At 43.5% G+C, this 27,135-nt stretch overlaps 1 protein-coding gene across 9 annotated transcripts in view; it reads right to left on the minus strand.

Annotated features, from left to right (window-relative positions):
- The window catches only part of LOC126848481 (paired box protein Pax-5-like), a 152,898-nt gene that overhangs the window by 38,737 nt on the left and 87,026 nt on the right, over positions 1–27,135 (minus strand). Inside the window, exon 1 of one of the 9 annotated variants that reach the window (XM_050589508.1) lies at positions 4,570–4,620. The exons of the other annotated variants lie outside the window; for them this stretch is intronic. Within the exon in view, the coding sequence (XP_050445465.1) occupies positions 4,570–4,579 (10 nt within the window). The 5' untranslated portion in view covers positions 4,580–4,620. Of the gene's footprint in view, positions 1–4,569; positions 4,621–27,135 lie in introns of those variants that run through there. 9 annotated transcript variants of the gene reach the window in all.

Here is a 27,135-nt window from a genome sequence, read left to right on the forward strand (position 1 = left end):
TAAAATTACAAAATTGAGTGACTTACGATGTAGATATGTACGATAGAGCGTGAAATAAATTTGATATATAAAAGTTTAAAAAGAAAAGATTTATTTCGCACTGCTTTTCTGTCGAAGCGATCAAAAGGAAGGACAGACGATCGGGGGATACCATCACCTTTCTAAATGTTACGATGGGAAGGATTGGGCCCCGTTCCGAGCTGCGCGGATCGGGCGGGGGATTGCCCGGAAGGTGCGGTCAGCCGTCGTCGTCATCGTCGTTGGTGGGACCGTCGCTGGGCTGCGAATCTCACAAGGGTCCGGTTTACATTCGAGTGCGTTCCTTCGCGAGATTTCTTTCTCTTTCCGTCCAGCCCGCATTGACACTAGATACCCGGGATCGCGAAACAGTGTGCCTTGTCAAACGGCGTCCGCGTTGCGTAACGCGGTGCGTGTACGCGACACCGACACTCGTGCTCGGGGACGCGGCGCGAGCAAACTTCAACGACAGTACGATCGATTCGGTCGTCAATTCGTGAGAATATCGAGAGACTCTCGCGGCAGGTAGCTTGAGAATACAAAGTTATTCGAGACGGACATGCGGCAGAAATTTTCTTTTCTTCATCTCGACTTTTTATCTTTTCCCTCATAATTACAGGAGCTTTAATTTAACAATCGGAAATGAGATCTTTAATTTCCGGACAAGAGCGCCATTTATAATTCCCTCATTAGTATACTTTTTTTTTTGACGGAAGCGAGACACGGTGATAAATCAGTTTTTCACAAAGAGAATTCCTTCGAGAGGGACAAAGAGAAAGAGAGACAGAAGAAAGCTTATTATCGCCCCTCGCAAAAATTACTGCTTCACCTGACGCGTGATCCTCACGAGCAGGGACCCTCCATTCGTCATTACTACGCCGGACCTAATCTCTCGAGGATCTCGCTCGAGATTACGCTTTGGCATATCATTTGCCTGAACGAACGAGCGGCACCGGCCGCGTTGACGGGTAATATGTCCTCTACATGATTGCACCGGTCTGCCCGACGCTGAGACGACGCATTTGCAGGCGAATAGGGACGCACCCGGAGGTCCCGCGGTGCGGGCGGCGGTGGGTGGGAAAAGGGGGGTGGCGGGAGCGGGGAAAAGGGGGCATCGCTGCGGTGCACGCGCGGGGCAGATGCAGATGAGGTCGTCGTGCGGGGTGCATCGATCATTGGGGTAATGCGGCCGCATCGTGCTCTTGGCTGTCCCTAATCGGTACCCGAGCGAGCCGCTATCCTTCCTAATCCGCCGACCGACCACCGCATTAATCTCCTTTATCATAGCGCGCGAGATCGAGGAGTTTGTAAAGCAAACGGGACGTCTGCGAAATTGACGATGTTGTTAGACTATATCCACGTCATGTGATAATATATTTGCTTCTTTCGCCTCTTGCGATCCGGAAATTCGGGTGGCTCGGGCGAATTTCTTTTCAAACGTAAGTCTCTCGTATTCTTGTCGGAAATTAAAGAATCGTGCTGTTCTTTCCGACTTAACCCTAACATCCAAGACATTTTTGGTCGCGCGCGGATAACGGATATACCAAGGATTTACCCTCTTCAATTCGCAGTACCGGCGCAGAGGGGACAGGGGGTAGGAAAAGAAAGGTGGGCGGCGATAACTCACGAGATTTGATGTAAATAGCGCACTTACTTATTCGTCAGTGTCGCGCGACAGAAGTTAAAAATACGAAGGGTAAGGGCGAGGGGTGGTGGCTCGTTCGCGGGAAGAGAAGGCGACTTTTTTGCGTAATGAAAGCAATCAATTCAAGTCCCCGCCGCCTCCGCCGTCCTGCTGAGAGTGGATAGTCGCTCTCTCTTTCTCTTTCTTTCCCTCGATCCTTTCGTCTCGCTCCCGTTCTCCCTTACGTAACGTCGCTTGGTCGCTGTTAAGGACCAAGGAGGAAAGGAGGCGGTAGGTAGAGGTAGCGATGGCGGCTCACCCTCGCGTTTTCCTATGCCCACCCTCGCTACCCCAACGGTGGCCGCGACCACTTTTGTAGTCATCATAAAATGCCCTGCTTTCAAGTTCCGACGATTGCTACTCTTTTTTTTTCCCCCCTCGTCATCCTGTTCCGAGGGTAGCGCGCGGCGACGAAGAATAACGAAGTGGAGATCGTGAAGCGGGAGAGCGGTGCGGAGAGAGAATGGGAGGGGGCGGTAGAGGTGGCGGTTAATCCTGAGCATTCCTGCCGGAGGGGAACGGCGGGTATGGAAGGACGATCTCTTTAAAAGAGCACTAAAGTATCGTTAATCTTAAGAAGAGGAGCTCTTACTTTCGCCCAGACAGACCGGTTAGTCGCGTCCGCTTGATACAGAAAAAAAAATTGCGACGCCCTGAAATAAATCCTCGTCGTTTCGCGCGAGTTTGCCGGCGCGATGTGATATTTTATTAGTTAGATCGCAGATTTTCAAAGATTCCCGTGTAACGATATTTAATTGAATTAATTAAATTATTAGAGACCTTTTTTATATTTTAAAAATCAATAAGAATCGCGATAATCATATATATATACGTCGCTCTATAATTAATATTACGTACGAGATTTTTTACCGATGAGATGATCTGGATATGCGTACGTTTGTCTCTCGGAAATACGTGATAATGTTACGAGAATGGGATTCCTCGACGACAGACAAGGAGGCAACCTTCCCGCGGGAAATGCTAAATGTCAAACACACAACCCTCCGACATTCCCGCGGGAGTTAAAGGCCATAGCATCATAATATGATTACGTTCTGTTCGTTATCCCCTTGTTTAGAGACGCGATTATTATTGTGCGTCGACGAATTTATGACAATGTAATACCAAACAAGATTCAATTGCGAAAATAATCGAGCATCATCTCTCGCTCAAATGTAATATCTCTTTTAATTTTTAAAATTTCTGCTTATATATCTTCTTATCACACATAAAACAAAAAAAAATAATATTTTCAGAAGCAAAACTATTTAAATTATTATTTTTAAAAGTCTACATTTGAAATACGGCTGTGCCATTGGCTGAAAAATAACCGAGAGAGGAATTAGGTTCATGTGAGCGAGCTGCATTCTAGAAGCTCCCCGTATTAAGCGTGAATAGCGTTACGGTAATGGCTGGAAGAAGGGTTACGTCGCGCGCATAAGAGGGTGGGTAGGGGACAGGAGGGAGACATGCCGCACTTGAGTGGTTTGTCGTCGTCTTGCGGTGGGTGGAAAAGCCTAGTGGAGGAGCTCCGAGTGTGGCGGATGCGCGAGGGGTGGCGGGACACGCGAGGGGTAGCGGACGAGCGCGAGCACGTGCTGTCGCGTGCCATGCGTGATCTATGCTCCGTCACTGTACATCTCACACGCATAAAAACACATCACACACACACACATATATATGTACGTCTATATATGGAAATTATTGCCACGCGCAATCCGGATACGCCCTTTTTGACTATAGCGCACTATACGCGCATCACCGACCCATCTCGATTTAACGGAGTATTTTAAAAGCTATCGATCGGCGACGATGCGAGAGAGAGAGCCTTCGATGCGCCGCGAGCGATAAAAATTCTTCTGCTCGTTAATCATCGCGGGGACATATTGCGTTGCGTTGCGCTATTTTATTCGTCGCGGCGCGCTTTTATCAAAATTCCGTAACGCTGAGTGATGTATGATTTTATACGGGAGAAGCGCGTTTCGCGAAATATTGAAATAAAGATAGATTCAAAAAACATCTGATTACATCTTATTCGGGAGGCGATGCTGCTAATTATAAATATTGTATTATAAATATTTATAAAAAGAAAGAAATTAAAGTGCGTTATTCTTATATTCGACGATTGAAAGGCAGAGTGGCGCTTCGACCCTCCTTCGAAAAGACCCGGCGATCATCCTCGACGTCTGAAGGTAGTGATGCGGTCGTGAATAAGGGCGGGCTGGCTGGTGCCTCCAGGGGGTTTAACCCAGGGGTTGGTGCATATTTCACGGTCTGCGGTCCCATCTCGCGGAGACAATCTGAACCAGCGCGGATACATCATCGCGTGACGCCACGTAATAACTTCCCGGGCCACAACGAGCTCCTTTCAAAACCCTCTTATTTATTCATCTCACCTCGTCCGCTGCTTCGCTCGCTCCTTCGCTCTTTCGCTCTTTCTCTCTCTCTCTCTCTCTCTCTCTCACGCCTTCTTTCACTGACTTTCTCCAGCCTTTCGTTCGCCGAACCGACCCCCAAGCGTTATCCCTTTGGCACAGCGCTCACTTTTCTAAACCAAAAAAAATCTCTCTCCGTTGTATAGGGACGTATTCATTTTTCTTCTTGAAAAACTCGAGAAAAGTTTTGAGAAAACGAGAAAAAAATTAATGTTTACTAATAGATGATAAGTAGATTCGTTGCATTTAATTGTACAATAAAAAGTTATGCAATGATGTAAAGACTTCTGTATAAATAAATCACTCGCTTCTTGTGAACAAACGAGGAGAACGAATTACTAGTCTCTATTTGTCGTTTCGCGCGTAATGCGTAGATATGTCATAGGACTACTTCAAAAAGAAAGTATTAATCGAGCACAACATATTGCTCACCGTCTCGCATTCCCCGAATAGCGTCTAATTTATATGCGAATACTCGCAGCCTTCTTCTCTGTGCGACACTATCCTCGTTCTGGTTTTAGCACCAGATGTTGCTCGCGACGTGCGTAACTGCATCGATGAGGGATCGGTGTCGAAAACACGAAGGAAGAGGCTGACAGGTTCTTTTTTTAACACACATTCGTGTGACGAGAGTAATATTACTGTAACGCGCATTTTCAATTGTCGTCGCATAACATGAGTTTATACAAATACGTCTGCACGATTCACAGTCTGGCTTGACATTTCGATACGCATCTTGGCAAAGATATTATAGCTTATTTTTTAAAACTGTTTTCCTCTCACTTAGTGTATTTCGTTATATTATTTCTCGAACAAATGATTTCTTAAATCTGGAAGTTCTCTTGCCGAATAAAAATGAAAAGAGGGATGACAGCTGCCTGCAATAGACAGAATTGTATTGTTCTTGCTATACATATATTACGACATTAATATATTTAGATAAAATTCTCTCTCTCTCGAGTGCTTCGATAAAGCTAGAAAGAGAAAAGGGAAAACGAGAGAAAACGTCGAATCTCGTTGGTTGGACGCGGCCCTGACCGTTAAGATAATAATAATCTTACGGGCGCAGCACACGCCGGGCCCGCGCGAGAGATGAAGGAGGCGCGCGCGAAAGCGTGTACGCGCGTCGCACACGCACTTGGCTCCTCTCGCGCGCGGCAGAAAGGCTATTTGTCGGATGACAAACGAGCGGCGGGCTACGTGGGTGGCTTCGGTGGCCGCGGCAAATGGTGAGCAGCGCGCCGTGTCGCCGCGCGCGCTTTCGCGCTCTAATCTAAAGGCGAAACGACGACTAACGCGACGCGAAGCGTATATTTCCCGTCAATTTTTCTCTCGAACGTCGTCGCGATCTCTGATCAGACGCGAACGAGTTCGCAAATTCGTCGCAAATCCGGACTCGTCCCTCGTCGCGGCCAACACGATAGATCAGAGCAAGTATCGTAGCTCAGCGAGAGAGAACCCGGTTATAGAGAGAGACAAATAGAGAGAGAGAGAGAGAGAGAGAGAAAGCGGATACATTTCGGTGGCCGGCACAGTAACGCTAGTACACGCATGCACGTATACACATGCGTGTGGCTGGGAGGCACATAATGTCTAATGGGGGTGATTGTGCTCGCGCTCCGTGACGGATCAATCTGCCACCCCCTTCAGCCTCCTCCTCCTCCTCCTCCTCCATCACCCCTCTACGTCAGGCCGAAGAGCAAGAGAGCCGTCAACCAACCCTTGGTCCCAGCAAGCCGAAACTCGAGCGTCGCATGGATAACGCAACTATTCGTCATATCACTGTGAATCGGTCAGAATTAGATGCTGCAAGCGTTATTAATCGCGGCCAGCGGCTGCATCCACGGTTACAGTGTCCTCCAAATTTGCCTCTCGAACAATTAATTACAAAGTAGATAGTAGGCATATATTAATCAAGAGGCACTTCCGATCAGTACTATAATGTAATTTCTACTCTACGAAAGGTTGAGTCAATTTCGCAATTTTTATGTAAACATAAGTATTTCTCGAGACCTATCAGTCTCATGTCGGATGCTGCGACATTCGATCAAGAAAGGCAATGTTTTGTTACAGTAAAGACATTCGCAAACGTGTTCGTTTATGGCGTAACATGTTCCAGAACAAGACTGTTTCCAGTTCGTGCTCTGGAAGCGAATCTACTTTATGAGATAACGACGCGATCTCTCATATCGCGTCGCCCACGTGTGGCCGTTGACATAAGCACGGCACTCCACGTGTATCCCGATCGAAAAACCGGTGGATCCCGCTGGGCTTGCGTTTCCGGGCAATGGAAAGAGGAACGAGATGGAGAAATTAATAATTTGTCGTTTTCTTCGTTTTTTCTTTGTTAGAATAGATAATTATCTCGCGCGGTGGATTTACAAGAGAAGCACTTCTGTCAATCTATTAAAGGGTGCAGCTTGTTTTAATTGTCATTATTAATAACACCGATATCCACCGCGATCGCTCGAACCATTCATGCTCTCTCTTTCTCTCTTGGTGTCTTTCTCTTTTATTGTTATTCTTTTTCATCCTGTCGCACCTCGAGACATCGATTGCGGCGCATTAAATTGCCATTATCCTGCTATTAATTATTTGTTCTGCATCGTCCTAACGTGTGTTAAAGAAACATCGTAAAACGTTCTTATCCACCGAGCTCGACCCAAACCTCGACCAAAGGTACGAACGAGTTTCACGTTTCAACCCGCGGTAAGTCGCAGATGGCAGTAGATGGAGGTTATCGCAAAATCCAGCCCACGTTGATGATTTACGATCCAGATAGATCACGTCGCAGTAAAATTGCAGATTTCTCGAAAAAAAAAATGTTCAAAGTTAGCAGTTCGTAAATTAGGATGGAATATAACAATTTCGTTTCTTCCGGGTGGGTTCTTTTTTTGTATTTTCCTATAATTTTTTTTTTCCTCCCTAGCATGCGTGCCTTTAGGTAGGAGACGATCTCCCTTGGTGCGCCAGCGGAATCGACGATCGTGAAACGATCATTGGGCCGCACGCGCATTAGCTCCGCTTATTGTGTTCGAGCCCGTAAAAATTAGTTTCTAAAAGAAGACCTTGCACGCGCGCGCCCTCAACAAACACACAGAAGCAATTTGTTGGCTCTGTCGGCGTGCGCAAATAGGTAGGGAGAAGGCAAATTACTTTGAAACGCATTCGCAACTGCCGATCATGGTTCCATTAACGCTTTAACTTACTGCGAAAGTTCGCAAGGTTTTTTTCTCTTTTCTCCTTCATGTGCCGTTAAACGTGCGAGATTCTATATTTTACAAATGGTTCCTCTTACTTAGGCAAATATGTAAATCGTTGCTACATCAAGCTCTCCTTTATCAGATCTCTTAGATTTAGATTGTTGTAACGGTACGCCTGTCTCGGCGAGGAGTGTCGACGAGTAAAATGCAGATTCTTTCGGACTGCAAAACAGCGTGTAGGAATTGACATTTAGACAGCCTCGTTAACAGCTGCGATCAAACGAGCATTAGAGTGGAAAGCAAATGTGATCTGATTGGACTTCGTATTATGCGTTACGTATGGCGATTACTGCTCGCGAAGCTTAATGCTTTACTCATTTCAGCAAAAATCGATCGCGTAAAGTCGGTTGATCGACACACGGGATTCATTTATCGTTGCCCGCGATCTTAATGCACGCCGTTATCTCGTCCTATCGATGGTGACCGATGGTGAAGTTGAATGCGAAATCGCCACTTTACGATTTTCATATGATTCTTAATCGTTCGATAAAAATGGTTTATGGCAATTGGCTGACAAAAAAATAAAGAAACCCGCCATCAATCACGCTTTACGCGAATTTTATGCTTTAGCGAATTTCACGCGATTATACGTGCGCAAGCGTCACAGTCGATTTCTTCGATTTTAATTGCCGAAGGTCCCGGCAGCGAGATTAACGAACCGACGAAATCGCTTTTGCAATCGATGGATGGAAATCGACGCAGCTCGCCGAGTATCGAGCAATAATCGAGCACGAAATATTGAACGTTTTCTCTCGATTCGCGCGCAACAAGGACGAAGGCGCGGAAACGACGGCGGGAAAAACGCGACACTAAATTACACCGACAAGGACGTTGCGAGTGCAAAGCTACAGAAAATTGAGCAAATGCGTTTTCTTTTTCTTTTCGCAAATTACAATATGTACGTTTAACCGCGCGATTCGCGCACATATTTATACGCGATCACGATACCGTAATAATCTTGTGCGCGGGGCAAAATTGTTTCTCATCACGCTTAGGATTTTTTTACGTCAAAACTCGTGGTCGCAATATGTACATATTATACATATATGTGTCTCCTGTAAAGTTTAAATGAGCAAACAGGACTCTGCGGTCGCGTTTACTTTATGTGCCGACACGCCGCGGTATAATTGCACGTGACAGACCGGCATCAAGTCTTTTTTTTTTTCTCGAGCATTTCAGAATGACCATCTATACCATACGCATGTACAACCGGACAGCTATCGCCTCGCTGAAAGTCGCAGAGAATCTTGCGGTCGCTTCAGTAATCGTTCGCCATTTATTCCGACTCATGTGGATTATAATTGCGCCGGCGCGCATAAAATTCCTTTCACGCGTCAGCTCGCGTCATAGGATTCCGTGTATCACATTTTTTTTGTTACGATTTATGAAATTGTTATCAAAGCACGCAAGTTGGCCGCCCGTCGCGGTTTTCGCGAGAGCGATGGCGATACTTTAAATCTCGGATAATCTTGTTATTTCTGCCCTCGCAGAAATAAGTTTCTTTATTCGATTTCTGTAGCTATAATGTCACTTTCAGACTTCGTCGTTCACGACCTATGCAGACGAATAATCATTCCTCGCACAGCGTCGAAATTCTGAAGACTTCAATTTCTGAAGATTCTGGCAATACACTCTGTGTGATAAAAATCTCGAGAAACACGCGCGCTCGTACAGGCGGTGATCGCGGTTCATCCCCATTGCGGCGCGTATATTATAATTGCAAAGATCGCGTGTTTTTTTTTTTTTGTCGGGCCTTCGAATCGAACGAGTTCTCGTCTCGCGGTTTTTGTTTATCGAAAATTCTCGATACTACGAATCCACCGTCTCGACGGAGAGAGAAAGAAAGAGAACAAGGGAGAAAGAGAAGGAGGGAAAGAGACAGACAGTGTGTCCGGCGAGTTCTGCGGTCGTGTCAGGCCAATAATCGACGCGCGTTCGTCTCTCTCGAGCGCGTATATTATAATAAATGCGCGGCGCGGGGCTACCAAGCAGGTATCCCCGTGGCCGCGCTTCGCGGCGAGCGGGTAGTTAAGAAGCGGCTGCTGCTCGGACGCGACGTGTTACGGCTTTAACCGCAACAACGCGCCTCCGACCGCAGGAACCCCTTACTTTACTCTTTACTTCTCCACTCCCCCGGGTACCTACTACGGCCTCCAAGCCCCCTTTTGCCCCTCCCTCCCTGCCTCCTTCCCTCGCCCGTCACCGCCACCGCGCCCATAATTACCGCGCGATGATACCAATGGTATCGATCATCATCGGGCTACCCTTCTCTCTCTCTCTCTCGATGTTCGATTTCTCTCGGCCGAGCGCCGTAATCCCTATTAGACGCCGTAATTACACCCCGGTATTATATACCAATATTACATCGCTATATACACGTACCGGCGATGTGTATAACCGTCTTCTTTATACCTGGAGGAGAGCAGTAGAAATTGGCCCCTATGTCTCGAGACGCTCGCTGCGCTTCTAACGCGGCGAGAAAAGTCTCGTAATTCGTTCGATGCGCGATTCACTCCCCGAGAATTTCGCGCGCCAATGATATTATACTATCCGTATTATGTTTCGAAACGTGTAGGCAACGACGGGACGAATCGTACGAGAATGCTGATATCAATCTTGCACGAGATAGTAAAATCGGAAAAGAATTGATTCCTCACGTAAAAATAAATCGAAAATGTAGAACGCATTCTTTTTATGCAAGATTTTCCTTTCGCGAACATTAAAAACTTAATAATATATTTACATTTTTTTAATTTAAGTGAGAAGTTTGACAATTTTGTATCATATGTTATTAAAAATTCGTCTGGATAGACTTTATTGCGCATAAATAAAAAATACAATATTCTGTTTTGTAAAAGAATTTAAAATAATTTAAGAATCACTGACGAGAGATTATGGAAAATATCAAGATTAATTTTTACCTTTTTCAATAGAATGTAGTATTTTTTCATTCTGATAGCTTCGTATGATGACGTATGTGTCAGTTTATAGACGATCTAAAATTCGCAACTAAAAATTTATTTTTAATTTTATACTAATATAGAAAACATTTAAAGTAAAATACACATATAATACACATCAAGACATTAAAAGATGCGTGGCATACAAAATTACAAATAAAATTCTACTTAAATTCTGTCGTGAATTATAAATCGTCTGTAAAGCGGACGTTACGTTATATTAATTTGTTATTTTTTAAAATCATTTATCTCCAAGTTTGATATGAAAAATTTGTTCTACTTCCTCGATATAATATTCACGAGGAATTATGTCATTGTCGGCTGATTTTGATTACGCATTACCGTATAAAAAATAGTTATTTTCAGGTAATATAAAATGGTATCTTTTACATTAGTAAAATTGCGACGTAGTTGATGATGAGCCGCGGATTTATTTTAGAGCTCATTTCGTAGCTCGTCGGATCGCGGGCACAGAGGATGAGTCACGTCGGCATTGTTCGGCCGGACGAGAGGAGATATACAACACGAATCATTTCCTGCCGTATCCCTATCTATCCGCCTTCACCGTTTGCGTATGCGTACGGTACGCACGCCCGTCGTTGTATATGTGGAACAACGCGCAACGCATCTCACGCTCGAGTGCATACGCCGTGCACCCGTCTAGTGTCTGACGCGTGCACGCGACGCGTTTTCTGCAAACTGTTTTACGTTTCGCGGATGATGTCAGCCGCTTGTCTAGCCGAAGCTACAACTCGCTTCATTGTATTTGCAATCCTTGTTTTACACCCCGTGTATCTCCGCGCGTACATTCTATAACTATTAGAATTATTAATCAATTTTCTTTGAAAAAAATAATCTCATTTTTTTTCATAAATTTCGATAATAAATTAAACTATTAGAATTATTATTCAGTTTTTTTTTTTTTTTTTTGAAAAAATAATCATTTTTTTCACGAATTTTAATAATAAGTTAAACTATTAGAACTATTTATTAGTTTTTCTTGAAAAAAAAATTCTCAATTTTTTTCCATCAATTTTAATAATAAATTAAAGTATAATATATATAGATTGCGCGTTTTTCCGTTTTAAGGAATTCGTACATTATCGCAACATCGACGCACTTGTTAATGGAACCGTGCAAGGTACACACGTGTTGTTTCTGAAGCTTGGCGGAATCTCTTCCCAATGGATAGCAAATGATCGCAGAGATTGTAATCTTTCCTCGGCCAAAGACCGAAGAGCCTGTCGACGACATACTTACAGTCTCGGTACGGAGGCGTGAACTGAAATAAGATTAATGCCGTAGCCATTAAATGACGCGGAATTAACAGATGCACCAATTCGCGATCGGCAATCAACCGTATATATTCCGCGATCGCAGATTCTGTGGCTCGCGACGAAACGAGTCCCGTATGAATCTCGCATGAATCTCTCTCCGTACCGTTTCCGCATCCGCCTATCGGAAGACAGGTAGACCCTCACTAATTTGTGGACTGGAAAACGACTGGCGTTACGATTCGAAGTGAATTCTTTTTCTCTCTCTCTTTCTTTTTCGTAGATATAAATACACGCATACATATATCGCTTCCTTCATCCAGATCTGATGTATCTCTCGCGAGCGTCGGCGTCTCACAATCAGTTCTATCAATTTGATATTGAGGAAGCAATCGCGCGATAACGGGTCTGATTCGCTAACGAATCGCTTCCTCTGACGGCGATCATCGTTCGCGATATTAATAGCGCGAGCTGTCCCATCGCTTCCTTCAATTTGTTTTTCACGCCATTGGTATGCTCGTAAATCTAGATGAAATGTAAGCGAAAAAGAAAAATAATATTTAAAGTAAGAATTTAAGATTTAAAATTAAGATATTTAAATTTATGAAACATATTTCTCCTACTGATTATTATTTATTTTTCGTTATCAACTTCCTTATTGATCTTTATATTGATTCTTATATTCTTAACTTTCTTATTTTATTATTTATATTAACCGTGTAAATGTAAGAGATGATACTTTATTTGCATGTGTTAATTAAAGTTATTTTAATTGAATTTAATTTTATAAATCAAGGCAATAAAAACATTTCAAATATATATTTCATTACAGATTTCAAATTACATTGAAATAATCATTTCTTTCATTATATCAGCAATAAAACTTTTAAATACAAAAATTTTTTTTTCACAAATTTGTCACTATTTCTCTCTTATGGGACTTGTCTCATATTAGATTTTTTTAAATTCATATTATTTTTTTTTAAATAGATGCATATTTTTCTCGTTGCTTTTCTAATTATTTTTTATTACGTTTATTTTGAAATAATACAAAAAATAATATTTGAAGTGGTCAATGCGCAAAGAAATGCGCAAAAAAAAATTTTGTTTATTCTATATAAATAGAAATATTTCCTTTGTGTATCTATCCCTACAAAAAAAAAAGATAAATAAATTTCTAAATAATATTTTTTTAAATAAAATTATTTAAATGATCACTTTCTGTATTTGAAATATACCAATCATTTGCCTATAAAGGATATCGTGTCAATGTTCACAGATACTTTTGCAACTCGCGTAACGAGCGTGCGTTGGGTGTACGAGACATCGGCGTGTAGCGGCGTGGCAAGGGTATCTGTCATCGTGAGCCGAACCGGCACGCTTCATTACTTTCGCTCGCGAAAAATCAGGACATTTCCGGCCAAGCGACGATCCCGAAGCGATCGAGATCGACGATGTGTCTGAGGTCGGGTATCTCGGTAATATCGTTAAACAAATCTTGTTAATCTTGTTATTCAACACTACATTCAATTGGGTGTTGTTCGACAATTTAATTATCCCTCGATTCTCTTGAGCGGGCTGGATTAAGCGATGTCGGAGTTCGAATTTAAAATCGTGCCGTGCTATTGTACGAACCGGTTTTCGCCGCGGTAACGATCGGATTCGCTTTTTCCTGACGAGTCGTCTCGTCAGGATCCGAGCAAGGATCATTAGACACGACGTCCGTAATGATTGCGTAACGTTATGCGTTACGTATGCAAGAGTGACAGGTTATCTTTATGGCTACCGACATAACGAACCATATATCCATCTCTCTCTATGTTTCTCTTTTTGTTCTACTCAAGTCGTCCTGCGCGGCGATCGATCGAAGTTAATTCAACGCGCGAGCGAGCTTCTTGCGTCTCTTAAGAGAAACGCACAAATTCCACGATGTTGCAAAAAATCTCGCGATTTATCATTTAGCGAGTGAAAACAGGTGGCCGTGAGATAAACAAACATATTAAAAATCGGAATTAACGAAAACAATAATTTATCGGAATCCACGGGAAAGAATACAGGAAATGCATTTACAATGAATAGATCAATAATTTCTGTTTCTCTCTAGACTTGTAAAAAAGCCAAGGGCACAATTATATATGTGAGTAAATCTTTATTTCTTTTCTTATTTCTTCAATTTATTTGCGCACAACCGTTTCATCTAGCAAGACAACTTTTCTCTTCTCTTTTTACATACAAATATTATAAAATGAGATGGGAGACACAAAGAGGGTAAATAAACGAGAGAAAAGATGAAGAGTAAGCGTATGTATCGTGAGATCATTTATTAATGATTTTCTGAGATGATATGCAGTCTTTTTATAGCGCATATCCATCTATCGAAATAAAAAAAGAGCAAAGTATCATTAAAGTAATCACAGAAAACTGCTCGAGATATTAGCGTGAATGAAAATAAATCTTGATTTCCTATCGTGATAAGTAAATTAACAAGATATATACATAAATTTTCAGCATTATTTCATAGCAAAATCCCCGAGACGCGCGCATTACCTCCCTCGATAATCAGATAATATTACTCGAGAGAGTCCTGGATACACTGACTGACCCTTGTCGATGTTTCCCTTTCATTACCTTCCGGTATCGATATCGCGGCAAATCGCGGTTATGCAAAGAAAGGGGAGTAGGGCGGAGCGCGAGAGAAAGACAGAAGGAGAGAGATGCTCGCAAAGGGACTCACGGAGGAAAGTCGAAGTGAGGGCCCCCCACGAGCGGGCCCCAACTCTCCGTGTGGTCCTCCGCCTCGCGGCGACCTTATCCCTTCTATACTCGTTCTCCCTCTACACTCCAGTTCTTCTTCTTCTTCTTCTTCTTCTCGCAGATGCTCTCTCCTCTCCTCGACGGGCATAAATCTCGGTAGGTTGCATTTATACTTAATGTTGCCAATATCCCGTTTGATCCTCTCTGCCTATTCCCTCTCCTCACTCCATGTTTCCCTTTACTCTCTTTATTAGCCGAGAGACCCACCACCCGGCAGCGATCGAGCGCGCAAGTACGACACGCCGCACTTGGCCGATTCACCCGCTCAACCCCGGCCGGGGCGAATTTATCGTTGCTCCGATAATGGATAGCCACGACGCCGTACGTCATCGGCGTCTCTCTCGTGTAAGGGGGGTTAAGCGAGCGCTAAGATTCCTTGGGGATCAAGCGCAGAGATCGCGACCGCATAATCTGCGCTGTGTGCTCGCGTATAGTTTCGAAATATTACTATTATACCGCTTGATGACGAATTGCGTGTGTTTCGCTGTTTAGACCTTACTTAGGGCTACAACTTTCTTGACAGCCGGAAAAATTACTTTTGTAGGAATATCTTTCGCAAATATAAGAGAACGTAAAATCGGTAAAACGGGTCAATCATAATTAATCAGATATCTAAAACTATCCAAAGAAGAAAAGAAAGCGAGATGGATATTCGTCAATTATCGTGCTCGTTGGAAGCTCCTCTGAAATCCAAACGCGACGTCATCTTGATTGATTGATATGTTTCGCGGATATAAGCCGAGTCGCGTCTACCACCCAACGAGATCGATCGGCTCTTAGCGCTGCATCGGGTTAAATCGACGCGTTCCGCGAAGAAGGATGCAGGCAGGTACATCCTCGCGCGGATTTAACGCCGCTACGATAATGGATGGCGGTTCGTTCTGAATCACGACTTCAATGAATTATCGCATTCTCGTTCGGAACAGATCCAGGCTTTAAAAAATATAGAAAAAAATAATAGATATTATATCTCTTACAAATAAAAAATCTCCACTTTTCAATCATATTATACTATTTGCAGTAAGAAATCTGCAACTGCGCTCCCTTCCTCTTTTTCCGTTCATTCTCGCATGTTTGGCCAAGCTGTAATCTTGATCAGAGCATCGCTTATCAAATCTTTCGGTTCCTGGTCCAGAAATAGCGATCGCCGCTGCCCACCTGTGTTCGACATGACGTACCATTTGTACCGTTTCTCTCTTCTTTACGGCTCTTCTGCCTTCCCGAATCGATATCCTCTATTTTCCCCGCGTCGATCGGAATGATGGAGTGCGCGATGGCCTCGCGATGCGCCGTATGCCGGTTTATCGGCCGGTTCGATTGGTGATAATGAAGAGCGTCGTAAATCATGCATGCGCAGGAACGGGAAATCTTTTCTCCCCTCGCCACGCGTGATTATTGAGACATTACTCGAAGATGCGCACGCTTACTTATGGTAGTTACGGCGGAATCGACGTATAACAACCAATCCGTGATCCCATATTAGATGCGTTATCGTTTTTTTTTTATTCGGAATATACGTCGCCTTCTCGTGGAAAATTTTTTTCATATTAATAACCGCAGAATTGCAAAGATTTTGGAAGATTCTTTATTCGTGGAGAGTGTAAACTTGATGAGAACTTGGACGGGGTGGTTCTCACGTGTGTTTAAGAAGGAGAGAGAGAGAGAGAGAGAGAGAGAAATGAGGACGGGGGTGTTTCGTGCGCTCGCCATCTACGTGCTCGCCAGGGCCGTTTTTCTGTCAATCTCCGCGTGATCCCTGTAATTTCCTGTCGAGAAAACTACGCCGTGGCTTTAATGCTCCATTGTCTCAGCTCCCTCCCGCCTCGCCGTACATCGTATTGGACTACTCCCAGTCTACTCCCACTATTTTAACTATGAACAGCGGTTCTCATCGCGTGCCGATAAAAATGGAAACTATTCAGAGACGCGGATATCAATCATCTCATTACTTAAATCCTCCGTTACTTAAATGGAATGAACGTATCTTTTTCGTTAAAAATTTTTCATTTTATTATAAAAAAAAAATGATTATTTATTCCTCTATTCATTTCTTTATCGAACAATGTACCACGTGGTCGATCCTCAGCACTCTTCTATTGATAAGGAAATACTGTATCTAAATCTTAATTTATGAATCGCACTAATGATAATCCGACCGCAAAACGATGTTTTTCGATCTCAAGTTAAGCATGTATTCTGTAGGAGCAGAAAACTTTGCTTCTCTGGTGATCTTCGATATCGCGTGGAGTATGTTTACGACGGTGCTCGTGCGAGATACGAACGCGCCGTATAATGGATCTTTAGGATAAGGTCGATGCGGCGAGGAAGCGCATCTAAAAAGCACTTCCATCGTCAAAGCGTTACTTGCAGGTGAAATGCGCCCGCCTATCCTCCCCCACGACAGAAATTTATCTCGCTTGCGCATCGCGAGTAATTAATACCGCGCAAACAATAGTCGCGAAAAATGGTGAACGTGCTAGATCTCGCATTGTTTGGCCAGTGTTAGAACCGCTCGTGTGCGTGCGACGGGGTTGCGTTCGAACAGGGACAAAGTGGCCGCGCGCGCGCGCGGGGACCTCGTCGCGGGGCCCCAGTAGAAGAGGGTCGCGCTGGAGGCGGGCGCGGTGAAGGGGAAGAGGCATTGTGATGCGCCCGGAGATCGGTCACACGATAGACCCGGTCAAGGACGTGCTCGGCGTCGGGTTCCCAAGCGAGAGCAACACACTCTCCGAGTGTGTGTGTGTGTGCGCCGCACGCACGTGTACGCTCCTTCCCCTTCCCTCCCCCCCCTCCCCCCACTCCCTCGCTCATCCCTGTTCGCGAATGTCTCCTCTCTGCGGTCCCCTTTCACCGCTGGACTCGTTTTTCCGTTCGCTTGCGCGAAATTCGTAACGTGGTCGTTTTTTTTTTTTTTTATTTACGCGAATACGCTTTCGTTTTTTATTAATTACACATTCTCGCATTCTCTAAATTAGATCACCAAGACGGTCGCTTACGCCTTTCGTAACAGGCCCGCTTATGACGGCATTGTATGCGAAATGCGGTGCTGAAGAAACATTGCGAAATGAAATTGTTGATCGTAGATGGCAGGAGAGATGCCCATTGTGTTTTCAAAGATGCGGGTCAACCGGAACGCTTTCGGTTTTCATCACGTTTTCTCGTGGCATCCCGGCATTAAATACAGAGGCAGAGAGAGATTGAAAGAGAGGAGTGAAGAGAAGGGGAGAATATCGCTTTGCGTATCAAACAATGATAAAATTATCAATTAAATTTTTCAATTATCAATCGGCGATCGATTCGCGACAACGAAAGCGTGACCGGGGCGTTATCCGGGACATCGGCTCCCTGCGCGCGTTTTTGCGAAATCCGCGAGATCCTATCGCCGTCCAGTAAATCGGTGTCACTCGCGTATCGCGGCTGCCATTCGTGCTTGCCGGTTAACGCAATTAGACGATTGCCGTGCGTGGTGGTAGCACGCGCTCCGCAATCCACACTCGCGGTTAGGGCGGGCGGTCGTTACACACTTTCGCCACACATAATATGCGCAACCTCATCTGACCTCTCCTTCCACCTGCAGTCCCCTTCCATAGAATGATTCTCGGTATTGCACAAGAGTATATCATAATTTGCAGATTTAAAAAATGATTCATTAAATGAATCTTCATCTTTTTTTTTAATTCAAGATAATTTACATACATTTCGAGAATGAAAATATAATTCTGAAAATTAATCAGCTGGCATTTTAATTATTTAATTAAAATTGTTTTACAGTAATAATCAGTGTTTTTAAAATACCAGTTATAATATTATTAAAAATTATTTATATTGCTAAATACGAAAATATCAAGATCTCCCGCATGTCAAAATGTTCCTAAATCATATTATTTTCAAGAAGAATTTTCAAGAAAATTTTTTTCGTAAAATGAGTCATTCGTGATTGATTGTCTTAATATCGACGAGATTCCAATGTGGCAAGAGTTGCCGGCTTCTAGAAATGCTGCGAACGATGATAGATCCGACCGCCATTTGGACGAGTCGGTTGCAGGTGCACAGGTGAATTCCCCCCTGGTTGTACCCTCGGCCGGTTCCCCACGGCCTGTGCTACGCCGGCGGGTAGATCTGACCTCTCGCTTCCTGCAATTTGGCGTTCTTGAAAATCAACGCGGGCAGAGAGTTATCTCGCAGTTCCCATCACGGCAGCTTTGCAGTTTGGTTCACCTCCCCCGCTTACCACTTCCTGAGAAATTGCAAAACGAAGCGGAGAGGAAATCGATGTCGCACCACTCGCTTAATATTCCTTTTGTTTAACGCGCCATTTCTTTCAGCGCGATAACTAAAGGAAATATAACCCCGTAAATATTATTCTAAATATTATCTAAATATACTCCCCAAATATAAATGCTAATGTAACGTAATCTTGTCGATATTAAGACACAATAATATTTCGCATGATGCGGTTACAAAATTTTACGAAAAATCGAATTCAAACGTGTTGAATGTAAGAAGGGTTCGCGAATTATTTAGTTTACGAATTGCGTGGAGATCGATCACGGAAAATCGAATGCGTCATGTTTCTTTTTCTTCTTTGCTGCTACTCCGATCTCGTCACTTCCTTTTTCGAGCATCGACTGCACAAAGAATTGCGAAAGGGAGGCGCGCAATTGCGCCTCTCCTTGGGAACGTCTTATGAAATCGATGTCGCGCGATAGCGCCTGAGATAAGCTCGTACGTGTTTATTATATGGTGATTACGGCGATGTGATTACTCATGCTTAAGTTTTTGCGAGGTGCGAAGAAAAATCATTCCTTTTGTGAGAAAGTGCGCGTTAATTGCATTTTATTTGTAATTCCGTACGAATACTTATTGCGTAATCCATTCCAATTTTAATAAATTAATTATTGATTATTATAAAATATTTATCTAATTAATTTGTCGCGCGGATTGCACTTTCTTTTTCCAATCCTTTGTTTTATATTGAATTTCAATGAAACTGCTTTAGTTGCCAGAAGAAAAAAGAAGGAAGATGGGAAAATATTAGAACAGTGCTAAAAAAAGGAAAAAAAAGCGCGCATGTGTTTTTGATCAATATCCGGTCGAGATTGCACTAGATACTGATTACCAGTCTATTGTCTCGATATTGCAACCCGCAGAGGATAAATCAAAGTCGGTGTTTTATCTCTCTTCATCCTTACTCCCTTCGGACAATAAATCTGCTCGTCGGCTTATGCAACAAGTGGATATTCTTTTTGCAGCAAAATTGTTATTTCTTTCCCGTTATGATGAAATATCAACGCAAAATCAACTATTCTTAAAAAAAAAATATGACAAAATAAATAAATCAAATAATTTGAACGATTTCTAATTAATCTCAAACCTCTTCGATCATGTTTAATGATAAAATAATGTTACTATCCAAGAAATATGTGAAGCAAAATTTTCATTCTTCATATATATGGATCATCCTCCGAAGCGTCCGCGCTCGTTTTCCGCTTTAATCGCGAATCGCGGTAAGAAATTCACTTTCTTTCTGGGTTACCGGGAATGAGGCACGATTCAATGCGCCGCGGCGAGACAATTCGCCGAGCAAAGTGAACTACTTTCGATAGCCGTGCGCGTACAGATAGATGCATACGCACGCGTGCTCTCGCGCGCGCGTTGCCGGGGCGAGCAAAGCGGAGTCGCCGGCGCGAACAATGGGGGCCGCGGGAGCGCAGACAAGGACGATCCCACACGTCACCTCGTTGCTGCTGCTGCTGCCGGCGCTGTGTTACATTCCCTCTCTCTTTCTCTCTCATATTATCCGCGATAGGTGCGTTTCAGATGCGAGCCGATTTCATTACGCGCGCTCTTCCTCCCCCAGTCTGTTCATTCGCTGGCCTATCTTTCAGGCTCGATCACGCACCGTGGGAGAGGTCGAAGAGGCCGCGTTGATACCGAGAGCAGATTGCGAAATATATATGGAAAAGAAGGTGCACTGATTTTCACTGGAATGTCATCCTTGCGTATTTAATCTTAAAAGTAAACGCACCAAAAGCTTCTTATAGTATGTATGTATAATTTGCAATAATATAAAATAGTGTGTGTTTAAAATAGAAAACGCAGAAGAGATTAGAAACAGTTAGAAATTTCAAATAATTAATTGGGATAATTATTTCTCTGTCGTTCCACGAGTAAAATATAATTAATATCTGAATATTATTTTTATTCTTTATTTTTCTATTTATTTTATTTCTCTCTTATGATTTATATGTTTCTTAGGTACTTTTTCATGCTCCGTTAAACGATATAACTAATTATTATTTTTGAGATAAATTTATATTTATATATTCTCACTCTCTTTTCTTATTTTTTTACTCCATAAAATATGAAATAATGTAAGATATAAGATATTTGAAATATTAATGCAAGTTATGGGAAATTTTAAATATTATTTTGAATTAAAATTTCTATGAAAGTCCTTTTAAAATATTTCAATTAATATATTTCCTGACCTATTTCTACCTATAAAATTCATCCTTATAAAAAATAAATTTTCAAATAATATTTTATTTGAATAAAATGATTATTTTCAGATGATTGCTTTCAATAATCTGCATCACCGCTATGATGTGATGTGCGTTTAATTACGCGTATTAAACGTTTCAACTTGCAATCGGAAACGTGGGAACACATCACTCGCGTATTTCAGGAAGCGACTATATATTATTTAATGCGATACGAAATACGGAATTCGCGCAGCATTGCAGGTAGAACGTAAAGCGTCAGTATTACGTCGCTGTGTGCGCAAGTTTAAGGACGTGCTTCGAGGCGTGCAACGATGCGCGCATATCCGCTCAGAGTTCGCCAACAGTTTGCTTTAGATTGTAAAACGAAGTAAGGGGAGAGGAAGTAATAGCGATATTTGCGGACCGATTCGCGATAAACCCGCATATGCGAGATGCTTATAGCGCGTACCAACTTACGATTCCGCGCACATTGTGAAGTGTCTCGATTCGATTTCATGCAGTGCGTTACCTGTTTACATCGATACTATTTTCTGAGCCTTGAACCGGTGCTAAACGCGCCGATCGCGCGGGAGAAACCTCGCCCTCTTTCTCCCACATCATAGCAGTTCTGTACGTGTGCCTCTTATTGTCCCCCGTAAACTATTATGCAAATAATAATGTTGATCGGATGAAGTCAGCATAGAGAACGTAGTATTCGAGGGAGAGCATACCGCAATATCAAGTAGACGGCAATAAAGCAGCACATAAAACGTATACGATCGTATTTCACGTTAATCTTGTTTTAATCCAGATTATTTCATACGGATTATATAATTAATGCAATCTTTGATTGGCTTAATTAACAGACTCATTGTCATATTAAAGGGTGTGGCGAAGCGTGTTTAGCGCTATTAATTACTCGATTGCTTAATCCAATATAAATATGTGACTGAGGAATATGAAATATACGTTTTATGATTGCATTGCAGTCTCGAAAAAAATTGTAATTGTTATAGTTTATCTTCCGACACTAGCGATAAGTACCGTTAAATTAAGCGCGATATAGTGGCGGAGAATCGCGAGCTTCTTCGAGATTGATGAAGAAGCTAAATTAAGGGTCACGGGGGGCATTAACGCCCGTGCGGGGCGCCGTCAAACCAGTTTGTAGATTCCACCTTCAGATTCCTCGATCTCACGCATTTTTTGACGCGCGTAATGGCGTCGTAATGACGCTCGTTAACGCGCCTTTTCGGCCGGCAATTTTCGTCGATTTTCAACTGGAGGACGCATTTTATTTCCTGCCCTTGATTGCGCGGAGTTTCACGTTGGATCCGGCGCTAACGCCAGACGCCCTTGTCATTAGTCCGAGTCTGAAAGGGATAAGATGGCTCCGTCCAGTTACATCGGATCGCTGCTCGTTCCTTCGTAATTGTACGCTCGAATCGTCGCAAAAAATCGAGATAAATTCAGCACGTAACGACGTAACGACAACATCCTCCGCTAATGGGAGTTTCTCCGTATACATCCGCGAAACACTCAATTTCGCGCCGGCAGAGCGTTAAGAGTCTCCGCGACACGTGGATGAATCAGATGAGCGACTAATGTAACATGTTTACGTAATCACATGTGACGTACAATTCATATCAATTAACAATAATTTACGGAAAAACTTGTGTCCCCTTTTTTCCAATATTTTAAAATAAAATTTACAACTTTCGAGATAATTATATCATGTATTTTATGTATATTTTATAATTTTTACGTGCGTCAAAAATTCACGATGAAGATGCCGCGGCTTCGAATTGCTGCACGATAAACTTTTCATTCACAACAACGAATGACAGTTGAACGAATCCACGTGTCCGCGACCGTCCGTGCAGCTCCCCTCTTACGCCTTTTATTTGCTACTGATCCGATTTCTTGGTTTGCGGATCAGAAAAGCCGTATGGCCGCTGATCGGACCGCACGACTTTAGCGCCGTGATCCCATTCGGAATAAATTATTGTTCATACACGCCGACTATCGACGTTGCCGTGCCACATCGTGCCGTGCTCGACTCAACGGGAGTCAGTCAAAGTGCAATCGCGATTCGCCCGATGAGACGGAAGCTCTATCGGCTTCCGTGCGCTTCGTGACCATGTCGAGAGAGTATTGGACCTTAAGGCTCTAAGGTCTTCGGGGGAGATTTTTTAGAATAAAAAAATCCGCGCGACAATCATTCTGCGTTCGAACGTTTAGCGCTAAAAGTAAGTGTGAGAATCTAATTTCAAAATTAATTGAAAATTCAAAGCAAAATATAATATTCTGCGGTAGGAATAAATATACAAGCTAGGCGGACCTCTCTTCCTCTCTCCAATCTCTTCCTCGTCTAGATAGAGAAAGAGATACACGGCGAATGGCTACGAGGACGCGCAATGTTTTCACTGTGTATTTACGGAAATTGCGGAGCCCGCGGGCTGCTACTTTTCTGCCGACAGTGATTCGTATACTGCCACGAGGAGGGAAGGATTACAGCTCTCTTGCATTTCTAAGAACCGTTGTCCCTAAGGTCCCGAGACCTTCGCGAGCCGTTACGACTTTTTATCGTAAACCACGGGTTACATTTTCTTGGACTGCATTGAACTTCTTTAAAACGCAGTGCAGTATTGCAGCGCGAACAATTAGACGGAGAAATGAGCGTTTTAAACTAAAATCTTTACCAGATTTGTTCCTTTCGCGATATTTCGTCTCATAATTCATGGACATGTTACCGGCTTTGCAGTTCATTGTCAATTATATAATTACAGAAAGTAAAGTAATGTAATTAAAAAATGTAATAATGTTTCACAAAATTCCGCATTTTAACAAAATAACGCTATTATTTTATTCGCTGCATTATTTTACTCGTGAAAGGGAAAGCGAATCTAGTTCGCAGCTTGTTAGTTCTTGAAGGAATCTAACGTTGTCGATTGTTACGGTCGTTTAATCGATCGTTCGCCACGCTGATTTCTATTTTGTGGCGCAAGTCACACGCGGCGTATCTTTACATCAAAGCGAAACCGTGAATCGAGTAATACCGTCGAACACCTTAATCGCTACCACGCGATGATCCTTAAGTGGGCAGTCGAATATGGGTCGCGACCGAGAATCAGGATTGTCAAAGCTGAAATGCCACGCTTATGCACGCCAGTGCCTCGTTAAGAGAATCTACGAGCGGCTATAACGCAGGGAGAAGCCTTATTATCTCCGGTTTATAAATATCTTTTAATAGTTCGTTATATTTCTTCCTCTCTGGCTGTTTATGCCGGAGATGTTAATGACCGTCATCGTCGTCTGGCAATCACGGACGGAAATCTTCAATCGCGCGATATTAAAACAGAATGCTGGAAACACGAGAAACGGGGCACGCATAATTGATACAGCGCGACTCGCGAACGAATCGGACAGTATAATAAAATTTTTTTCCTTCGTAACTCTAAATATAAAGAGAATACTCGCATTCCCCAATATTATTATAATTCCGACTTTTTCAAAAAGCTTACATCAGTTTTGAGAAATTTGTGATTAAAGTAATAAAAAAAACGCTATAATTATGTTAAAATAGCTCTTATTATACATTGACAATTTGTGAGAATTTTAATAAAACATTTTCTAAAGGCCAGATTTATATTGAGACTTAAAAGGAACGACGAGGAATAATAATAATTTTTTTTTTTTTTAGATTCGCTCTTGTAAGAACTGTATAATCGAAAAACAGAATGGAATAAAAATTGTATACTTCCTCGTTTCTGGCAACGAGTGTACGCTCCGGTATTCGCTCGTTCGATGCGGAAGAGCCGACGCGGAAGGCGAGTCGAGATGCGACGCGAATTCGCCCGAGACAGTAATAACCGCGCGCGCGTGCAACGCGAACCAACACCCTCGTGTTATCTCGGATCTCTTCGCGAATGGAATAACAAATATGACTGATATATGATGGGGGAAAATATAAACGAGGAAATATGAGCGCGTATTCTCTCTCTCTCTCTCTCTTCTTCCCTCTCGCTATATGCGATCTTTGAGATTGATGCTCAGTGAAACGCGTCGATCGATCTCAGTAAAATCGGCAGCGCGATTCCGCTTCGTGCGTAACGCGGCTAAATTAGCCGCGATCTCGCAAGAGGCGTTATTAATTAGCTTTACCGTTGCAAGATGCGGAGCAGGCGTGATACCGGCGAGCGACATTGAATAGCGATTATTGGTATCGTACGCACAGGTGGTGCGCTTAGATGAGGCTTGTACAACGCGATTGCCAGCACGCGGAATCGAAATACCGATCGTCACGTGGAGGATCAGGGATCAACTTGGAATTTCCGACGCGACCGCGGCGGAGGAGAGGAACAGAGATAAAAACAGAGATTGCATATCTCGTGCACGTGCTCCCCCCGGCAACTGGACTCTAGAAACGGGAACGGTCCGCATCCGCTACGTAGAGGTGCGGCAGGCGTAACAGCCGGCCTTAAAGAAGCCCGGAAGAAGGTTCGTCGGGGATCGAGGGCCTAACATTGTCGATAATAAAATTGCACTGGGCGCCGGCATTACAGATTGCGCGCAATAGTGGTGTGTGCGTTGCATCGAGTTCATTAAGATCTCCATCGTGCACGCTGAGGCGGTCCCGTCTAAGCGATCGGAACGATTCGCGATCGGGTAAACGTCAGAGTCGTTATGCGTGACGGGAGATATTTTTTTTTTTACAAACACCGAGTGTATGGATTAAATTTTTCTCGAATTTTTTTTTTTTTTTTGTAGATCTAACGTTTTACAATTCGTGATATTTTTAGATCGATCGCAAACCGCCGTATTCGCGGAAAATCATTCACCGTTGCATTATTAAAATTAACAACGGGACCTATCCGTACTTCATTAAGCACCGTATAATTATCTGCTTTCTCCATCGCGTGTCTCGCATCCGCCCAACTATGCATCGATCGGCGATCGACCTCTTCGATGGACCGGATTCCTCGGCGGGGCAGAGTCAGGCAAATTATACTACAGCAGGATCCACGAGAAATGCCAAATTGTAGCTCGCGGGCAACCCTGACCTGGGCTAACCGGTAGCTGGCTGGCCAGTTCTCTTTCTCTCTCTTTTTCTCCTTGCCGATCTTTTCCTTGCTGGAAGATCTCTACCTGCTGCTGGATGAACTCGCTTATATAAAAAGAAACAATGAGCGTCGCACTTTCGCTGATGCACGAGAGACTAATGTAAGTAGTTTCTAAATAATTCGAGTTTCTTCCAGAATATCTCCGCCTTTATGACATGTAACTTATATAACACGCATTCCAAGGCACATCTTGTTTCATTAGACTCCCGAGGATGGATATCCAAATAACAGTAAATTCTTTCAGAAAACAAGGCGCATAAAGCGTGCAGAATGGGATCAAATATCATTGATCGAAGAGAAAAAAAAATATATTCGTCAGTTTCGAAATATTTTCGGAGATGAGTAACGACCACATTCCCCCGAGGAGTCTCGCCCCGACAGAACGAAAAGCGCGCAACAACTCGGTGCCGCTCAAGAGGTCAGCCGTACCTGTACCCCTCGAGGCTCTACACGTCCCTGTTCCCCGGGGCAAGGACGCCCACAGTTCCCTCACCTTCGCCGACATCTGCTCGGTCGCCGCTCCTGCAGCAGCGACTCGTGCAGGCCAGCGGCACCGAGCGCGACCGCACGGCCGCTATCTCCGTCGCTATCTCGCTCCCTCCCCGAAGAATTCGCGCATTCCGCTAATCCTGTGCGGCAACAGGAGCAACGCGATCGACGACTAATGCGCTACCTACGCGCTACGTATATTCTCCATCTCGTGCAACGTGTCCTCACACGAGGCGCGTTGCACGCACCACTCGCCGCGTGTGTCTCTTCTATCTAGCTCTTTCGAACCAGCGCGAAAAGAGTGTACACGCGAGTGAAGCATGTGTATGTGTATGTACATATGCCTCGCGGGCGTATAAAAAGACGCAGCGGAAGCGTATCAGCAACGGCGTATAACTGCGGGCGCGCTAAGGTCATCCGGAAAGGGAGGGAGCAACTTTGTTGTTTCTTCTCCTATCGCGATATTCGAGACGCGATAGCTTGCGGGATAATACTCCCTTCTTTCATAATGCTCTCTTTCTCTCCCTCGTAAATTCTGTAATGTCCATCGTCGACATGATATAAATTATGTAAGTTTATCCACGCGATTCAAT

This window comes from Cataglyphis hispanica, chromosome 1, assembly GCF_021464435.1.
Source record: "Cataglyphis hispanica isolate Lineage 1 chromosome 1, ULB_Chis1_1.0, whole genome shotgun sequence".
In the NCBI taxonomy this organism is placed as follows: Eukaryota; Metazoa; Arthropoda; class Insecta; order Hymenoptera; family Formicidae; genus Cataglyphis; species Cataglyphis hispanica.